The 8454-nt window shown below is 49.5% G+C and overlaps 1 protein-coding gene across 1 annotated transcript in view; it reads left to right on the plus strand.

Moving 5' to 3' along the window:
• Positions 1 to 4211: 4211 nt before the first annotated feature.
• The window catches only part of Gmfg (glia maturation factor gamma), a 6707-nt gene continuing 2464 nt past the window's right edge, over positions 4212 to 8454 (plus strand). The window contains exons 1-5 of the mRNA XM_015496875.2: positions 4212 to 4358; positions 4764 to 4860; positions 4981 to 5030; positions 5838 to 5887; positions 7967 to 8049. Coding sequence (XP_015352361.2) covers positions 4239 to 4358; positions 4764 to 4860; positions 4981 to 5030; positions 5838 to 5887; positions 7967 to 8049 — 400 coding nt within the window. The 5' untranslated portion in view covers positions 4212 to 4238. The remainder of the gene's footprint in view (positions 4359 to 4763; positions 4861 to 4980; positions 5031 to 5837; positions 5888 to 7966; positions 8050 to 8454) is intronic.

Raw genomic sequence — 8454 nt, forward strand, 5'->3', positions numbered from 1 at the left:
GAGGGGCGCGCGCCAGGTTTCCAGGGCAACGGGCCCGGCGGAGCCCGGGATTGGACCTCCAGGCCCACAGGGGGCAGCCTCGCGCGGGTCTACCTCATGGCCCGGAGCCAAGTCACAATTCCTCATTCTGGCGTCCAGGGCCTTTTCCCCGCCCCTCTGACACGCCCCGCGGTGGGCCTTTACCCCGCCGCCGGGGAGCGTCTGGCAGAGTGCGTCGGGCTCCAGGGTCCCGGCGGCCCGGCCTGCCTCTCTGAACCCCTCGCAGACCGGACTAGCGAGGCGAGATCGACCCTTTAGGCTGGAAATAGAGAAGGCGTAGTAAGCGCTCGGCGTAAAGGAGGCCGTCAATAAACGGGAATGATTGCTACGACTTTTGTTGTAATCTAGCTAATCCACTAACTGTGCAGCATCGGGGTGAATTAATCAGAACGGGGCCCGTGCTCAGAAGGTTCCTAGGTGACACAGACGTGGCTTGTTACAGGAATTCAGAGACTTGCAGTCGGGGTGGAGGCTGGACTTCAGGGCTGGGTGTGGTGAGAAGTGAGTTGCAGCCAGGTGTTTGACCACTGGAGGGAGTTTGGACTTGTCCTGGGGCACGGGGGAGCCAGGGAAGGGATTCAAGAAGGATAGGGTCATGGCGAGTTGGGGATTTGGGGAGGTGTCTCTGGCTTATATATGGAGGGTAGATTGGAAGGAATGGCACTAGGATCTGGGGGTCCAGGGAGGCAGCTGGGGACAGGGGCAAAAGAAGGGTTGCACCAGGGCGGGACTGTTGGCAGGGGAAGAGGTACAGGTGGGAGGGACGCCCAAGAGGTAGACTGAACAAGCTCTGAAACTGGCTGCGGGGGAGGGGAGTCCAGGACAAAGCTAGAGTTCTGTCTGGGAGATTGACCCCCGGGGAGAAGGCTCAGTGCGGGATGCCTAGCAGAAAGGGTACCCAACCGAGGAACCTGAACCTTGAAGAACTGCAGCTGGAAACCAAGGTTAAAGGATCATGAAAGATAGTAGTTGAAGCTCTGGGAGTAAGTGACCTAGCCCAGGGAGTAGAAAGAACCAATGGAGACTGGACTTCATAGAACCCTGAGAAATGGGAACTCTTGAGAAAAGGAATGACACTCTCAAGGATGATTGAGAACGGACAGTAAGAGAGAGAGGAGGAAAACCAGGTGTTCGCGGCCTCACAGAGGCTGGGAGGAGGCCATTTCAAGCCAGGGTGGAGGACATCACAAACCCTGCCTACTACATATAAACACTCCTGCTGTATGGAATGGTTGTGCTCAAATCAATGCTGGTTTGTTTATTCATTCACTGAGATTTCTTGAGTGTGTCAGGCTCTACTCAAGGAGGTAGAAATAGGACAATGAACCAGACCGAAAAAAAAAATCCCTGCTGCTGTGAGGCTTCCACTCTAGTGGAGGGACACAAACAATAAATAGCAAAATACAATGTAACTTGGTGGTAAGTACCCTGAGAAAAACAAAGCAAGCTAAAGGGATGGAGTGGGGCAGTCAGAATTATTTCAGATAGGGAACAGCCTCTATCAGGTGAATCTTGAGCAGATAACTGAACGAATGAAGGAGCGATCCAAGAGGGAAAGAATTCCATAAAAAGGGAACAATATATACAAAGGCCCTGTGGCAGGGTCATTTACAGAATCAAAGAGGCTAACATGACTAGAGTGGGGTGAGCCCAAAGGAGAATAGTGGAGGACAAGGTCCAAAAGGAAGTGGTAGGGAGAAATGCAAATAAATATAGTTTTCAAGGTCACTGCAAGGACTTTGGCTTTTACTTTTACCCAAAGGAGATGGGAGCCATGGGTGGGTTTTGACAGAGATGTCTTTTTTTTTTTTTTTTTAAACCATGCTGGGAATCAAAGCCAGAACCTTACACATGCTAGGCAAGTACTCTGCCACTGCACTATATACCCCAGGGATGTCATCTGATTGGTTTTATGAAGTTCCCTGCAGTTATGTGAAGAATAGTTGGGGAGGTAGGACAGAGTCAGGGAATCAGCATGGAGGCAGCTACCAAATCCAGGCAGGAGATAAAAGTGGGCAGACCTAGGAGATGGGCTCAGGGGGGAGAAGTGGCCAGCGTCTGGTTATATGCTGGGGTCCAGAGCTGACCAGTTCCTATGTACGTTGCAAAAGAAAAGATAAAGGTCAAGCATGAGCAGGACATCCAGGTGGAGATGTGAAGTCTTGTGTTCAGGGAGAGCCCCAGACTAGAGAAAGAATAAGGGTGCCCTTTTTGAAAACTGGGTGAGCTCAGGGCAAATAGAGGCGCCGCAAGGACTGAGCCCTGGGGCACTCCAATGTCAGGAGAATCAGCAAGAGACTGAGAAGGAGCAGTCAGAGGAGTAGGAGGAAAACCTGGCCAGTAGGTCGTCCCCAAAGCCAAGATGATTCAGGGAACAGGTAGTGAGTGACCACGCTGGACACAGCTAATGAGGACTGAGAACTGACTGTTAGGGCCACACCATGGATGGCCTGAGTGACCTGACAAGGGGTATCAGTGGAGAGGGCGGGGGAGGAAGCCTGGTTGGAGAGGACTCAAGAGAAAACAGGGAGGGGAAATAAAAGGCAGCAAGTGCAGATGACTCTTTTAAGAAATATTGCTGAAAAGGGAAGGAAATGAATGAGCAGCGGTTGGGCAGGAGGTAAGTTTTTTGTTTTTAAGATGGAAGGAATATGCCTGTATTCCAGGCTACTTGGGAGGCTGAGGCGGGAGGGTTGCCAATTCAAGGCCAGCCTCCACAACTCGGTGAGACTGTGTCTCAAAATAAAAAATAAAAGGGGCTGGGGACATTGCTCAGTGGTAGGGTGCCCTTGGGTTCAATTTCCAGTATGAATAAATAAATGAAGAAAGAAAAAAGAAAGGAAGAAATGAATGAATGAATAACACTACATGTAGGCACAGGGGAAAGATTCAGTAGAGATTATGAGAATATTGATGAGAGGTGAGAGAGGAAGAGTCACGGAGATTCCCTTGATCAGGAGGGGTGGGGCTGGGGACAGGTGGGACACCTGCCCATCATGATGCGGGTGAATCAACAGGATGAGCAAAGTGGGGGTAGGACCCTGGGAAAATTTTCTTTTGTGTGCTTGAATTTTCTCACTAAAAATAATTACTTTCCTTTTATTTCTTCTTTATATGACAGTTAAGATTATTATATTGATTTTTAAAATTTTATTTTGTGTAAGTAGGTCACATGACCTAGGAATTTCATTTCAAAATGGAAACCAGGGCAATATAAAACTAATTTTTTTAAAGTAGGGGTATGGAGTTGAACACGGTGGTACACACCTGTAATCCCAGCTACTCAGGAGGCTGAGGCAGGAGAATGGCAAGTTTGAGGCCAGCCTCAGCAATTTAGTGAGACCCTGCCTCAAAATTTAAAAAATGAGCTGGCATGTAGCTCAGTGGTAGAGCACTTGCCTAGCTTTGGCAAGACCCTGGGAAGCTTGATCCCTAATACCACACACACAAGAGGGATACAGGTCGGACAGGGCTTGACTCATTGTTGTAGGGCCTCAGGACCATTATGAGGTCTTTGGGTCCATGAGATTGAATAAGTGTGTAGGAAAAAAAATTCCCATCTTTCAGACAATATGGAGGTGACTGTCCATCAACTGACGTATGGACAGCTAGGGAGTATGACTAGCAAAAGTCTCTGTACCCCTCTTTTCTTAACTCTGGGATTCGGATATTTCAGATAGGGATAAATAACCCAGGAAGGCTTCTTGGAAGAAGAGAGGGGCAAAAAGCCAAAATTAACATCTACTTTTTTTTTTTTTCTTTTGGCACTAGGGATTGAACCCAGGATGCTTAACCACTGAGCCATATCCCCAGACCTTTTTATTTTTTATTTTGAGACAGGGTCTTGCTAAGTTGCCTGGGGCTTTGCTAAGTTGCTGAGGCTGGCCTCAAACTTGCAATCCTCCTGCCTCGGCCTCCCAAGCCACTGGGATCCCAGGTGTGCGCAATGGCGCCCGGCTAACGGCCCTTCTTTATTGAGCACCTCCACCTTGCTGGGACCCATCAGGGAGGGAGCTCTTTTGTCCTCATGACAATCCCAACTCAGAGGGGCAAATTTACATACTCAAGTCAGTCGCAGGGGTGGGCAGTACTAGAACCCTGAGCCGAGTGATGGCAAAGTCTGCCAGGTCTGACAGATGGGGGGAAGGAAGAGGGGGAGGAGCCCCCGTGACAGTTGTCCCAGAAAGGGCATAAACAGGATGTGGTGTTGGGTGAAACCTTCCCCCTGCCCTGCAGCCCGCCCCCGGCAGCCCTGGTCCCCACCCCTAAAAGACAGCGGAACTGAGAAAAGAAGAGGCCTGTGGACAGGAGAGACCATGGTCAGTGGCCAGGGGCCAGCAGGAAGGGCTGGGGGCTGGACTAGGGTTGGGGCAGGGGCTGGGAGGGCCCTGAGTAGAGGTGGGATGGAGGGGTCACCGGGAGGGACAGAGACCCAACCGTGGTAAAGTTGGCAGGGAAGAGAGACGGAGGTTCAAGGCTCACTCCAAGGCAGCCACCTCTGGGTGTCCTTGAGAACCCACGGGGACCCCCGGGGAGGGCTGGGATTAGCCTCTGCCCTTGTCCCCCCAGCTGCGTCCTGGGGAGGCAGGCCCCTGCCTCATGTTCACAGGCGCCTCAGATGGGCCAGTGGGACCCCCTTTTCATGGTGAATGGCAAAATTCAGGTTTGGGGAAGGAAGGAGGGCGAGGCCAGGCCGGCTCAGCCCTTCCTGGTCCCTCCTGCAGTCTGACTCGCTGGTGGTGTGCGAGGTGGACCCAGAGCTAAAGGAAAAGCTGAGGAAATTCCGCTTCCGAAAAGAGACAGACAACGCAGCCATCATAAGTGAGTGACATCTGTCCCCACGGAAGGCCAGGAGGGGGAGGGGACAAGCAAGGAGGGCCAGGCTAGCGGGGTCCCTTGGATGGGAGGGGTGTCTCACCCCCATGTGTCATCCCTCCCCAGTGAAGGTGGACAAAGACCGGCAGATGGTGGTGCTGGAGGAAGAATTTCAGGTGAGGGGCCGTGTGGATGGGACCCCCAGAGGCACAGGGTGGGCCTAGGGAGCACAAGGGACTGGACAGATAGATACACAGAGCCCCATACTGGGGACCAGAAAGTTCTGGTGCAGTGGTGACCCTAGGCAAGGGACTTCGCCTGATGTTTCTCTGTGTCCTCACCTGTGACGTGGGGGAGAATAGACCTACTTCATGGGGTCGTTGGCAAATCCAATGGTTTAATCCTGTCATGGATCTAACAGGTCCTGGAACATAGTACATGCTCAATAAAGTGGTAAAGATAATGATAGTACTTCCTGGGCGCCTAACTGAGTTTCCCGGGTAGTTAAGAAAAAGCAGGAGAACTTGATAAATGGATGGACCTCACCCTCTTATGGCCCCACTCTTTTTATCAGTCCTATGGGGACAATCATAAAGCTTTTGTCATGAGGTCATGATAAGGATTTATGAAGGGGTCATAGAGCCTGGGGCTGGCACTGTTGGCCCGGGGAGGGTGCCTAGCGGTGAGCTGGGCTCTCTCAGGCCCTCTGAAAGGAAGTATTTATCATGGGAACACAGATTCACATCTGAACTCTGCTGCTCAATATCTGCAATCTTGGACAAAGGACTTGACCTTTCTAGGTCTTAGTTTCCTCAACAGTCAAGTGGCCATAATAATAGGATCTACCCCATAGGGTTCTGAGAGAGCTCAATGAATTCATCCATTAGATTAACCTTAGAATAGTGCCTTGGTTTATAGTAAGTGCTCATTTAGTGATGGTCATTTTGTTTTGTTTTGTTTTCTTCTCTTTCTTTTTGCCTCAGAATATTTCCCCAGATGAGCTCAAATTGGAGTTGCCAGAGAGACAGCCCAGGTATTCTGAGGGGAGGACCAGGCTGGGGGAGAGGGTAATGATGGAGGTTTAGGCTGAGGACTGCTTGGGCTCCAGTCCTATGCATGGACTCAGGATCTCTGTGTTTCAGGCCAAGAGTTCATATTCTAGAACTTTTTATTTTTCAGAACTAGGAATGGAACTCAGGGGTGCTCCACCACTGAGCTACACCCCATCCCTTTTTATTTTGTGACAAGTTCTCCCTCAATTGCTGAGGCTGGCCTTGAACTTGCAATCCTCCCGCCTCAGCCTCCCAAGTGGCTGGGATTACAGGCACGCATCAGTGCGGCTGACTCACTTTGTTTTTTTTTTTAAATAATGATTTCCTTTTTTTTCAGTACTTGGGAATGCTTTAGGTAGAAGGATTTTTTTTTTTCTTTTTGTGGGTTGGAATCTAGGACCTCACACGTGGTAATGGTAAGGTAGAATCCTGGGTGAAGCCACATGGGCCTGGTGCTTTTTTGAGGAAGAGCCCTTTAACCATTTCTGCAAAATTGATCTGTTTAGATTTTTCACCTCAACTGAGCTCATTTGGATCCCTGGCTCTAGGTCTCAACTGGGATCAGCTTTGTGGGCGATTGACAGTTGCATAGGTATACTCAGAAGGGGTCATCACACCTGAGGAGGTCAATTTGACATTCTTCATAGTTTTATCTTTGAACTTGTGTTTTATATGAAGTCTGGTGGGACAATGGAACATGAGCTGGGGGCCTGGAGCCTTGGCTCACATGAGGGCCCGCCTCCTGCCACCTCATCTGGATGGGTTCTCTGCTTCTGCCCTGCGGGCATGAGGACCTCAGGGCCTGGCCCACAGCCCTGCAACACAACTTTACGGGGGGCTCCTGTGGGCATCTGCACTTCCTTCACAAGAACTCACAACTTTAGCTGGTGCAGTGGTGCACACCTCCCAGGGGCTCCGGAGGATGAGACAGGAGGATCACAAGTTCAAACCCAGCCTCACAACTTAGTGAAGCCCTAAGCAACTCAGCGAGACCCTGTCTCTAAATAAAATACAAAATAGGGCTGGGGATGTGACTCAGTGGGTAAGCGCCCCTGAATAAAACACACACAAAAAAAACCCCTACACAACTTTAAAAAGACTCTTAATCAATATAGAGAAAGACCGCAGAAGAAAGGAAGATATTTTGCTGCTTTCATTTTATTTTATTTTGGTATTGGGGATTGAACCCAGAGGTGCTCTACCACTGAGCCACATCCCCAGCCCTATTTTGTATTTTACTTAGAGACAGGGTCTCACTGAGTTGTTTAGCGCCTTGCTTTTGCTGAGGCTGCCTTTGAACTCACGATCCTCCTGCCTCAGTCTCCTAAAAAGGGCTTTGCATCTTTGTTTTGTACACTGGGCTTGGAAAATTATGTAGCTAGCCCTGGATAGGGTTCCAGTATACAGGACAGTATTGCATAGTGTTTGAGCATTCATTGGCGCTAAATTTCCTGGGTACCAATCTTTGCTGTATCCATAGAACCTTGGGCCAGTGACTCTGGACCTCAGTTTTCCAATTTGAGTTTTGTAAATAACTATAGCACCTATTTCATAAGTTTATTGTGAGTTCAGTAAACCCTTACTATTATCATTAGGCAGACTGAGAGATAGATAGATAGATAGATGATAGATTGCAGTGCTGGGGATTAAACCCAGGGCCTTGTGTGTACTAGGCAACTGCTCTACCTCTGAGTTGTACTTCATCCCTCTTGCTATTATTATTTGTGGTCCTGAGGATTGAACCCAGGGCCTCATTCATGATAAGCAAATGTTCTACCACTGAGCTAAACCCTCAGCCCTTTTTATTGATATAGGATCTTGCCAAGTTCCTGAGGCTGGCCTCGAACTTATGATCCTCCTGTCTTAGCCTCCTGAGTAGCTGAGATTACAGTCGTGCATTACTATACCCAGCTGCTGTTATTATTTTCAATCACTTATAGTGTCTGAGTCAGTGTCAAGCCTCGGTTCTGAGTCTCAATCAAGAGTCAGGCTTGTGGATTTGGGGGGTGGCTGTTGGGCCTGGGCTTCATCCTGAGTGTGAATTCCCTTTCATGATATAGGTTTGTGGTCTACAGCTACAAGTATGTGCATGAGGACGGCCGAGTGTCCTATCCTTTGTGTTTCATCTTCTCCAGCCCTGTGGGTGAGGCACGGCTCTACCCTTCCTAAGGAACAGGTCTTAGATTCTGTGTATGGGGTGTGTACACCAGGGTATATGAATGCAGGCATGTACATGTGCATACATGTATGTGAAAGTGTATTGGTGCCTGTGTTTATGTGTGTGTGATTATGTGTTTGTGTGCAAATGTGTACAGGCACCTGGGTTAAGAGTGTGAAGATCAGGCTGTGTGAACCCTTGTAATCCAGCAGCTTGGGAGGCTGAGGCAGGAGGATCCTGAGTTCAAAGCCAGCCTCAGCAACTTAGTGAGGTGCTAAGCAATTCAGCAAGACCTTGTCTCTAAAATGCAAAAAAAGGGCTGGGGATGTGGCCCAGTGGTTGAGTGCCCCTGAGTTCAATCCCTGGTACCAAAAAAAAAAAAAAAAAAAA

The sequence above is a fragment of the Marmota marmota genome, unplaced genomic scaffold, assembly GCF_001458135.2.
Source record: "Marmota marmota marmota unplaced genomic scaffold, marMar, whole genome shotgun sequence".
Taxonomy (NCBI): Eukaryota; Metazoa; Chordata; class Mammalia; order Rodentia; family Sciuridae; genus Marmota; species Marmota marmota.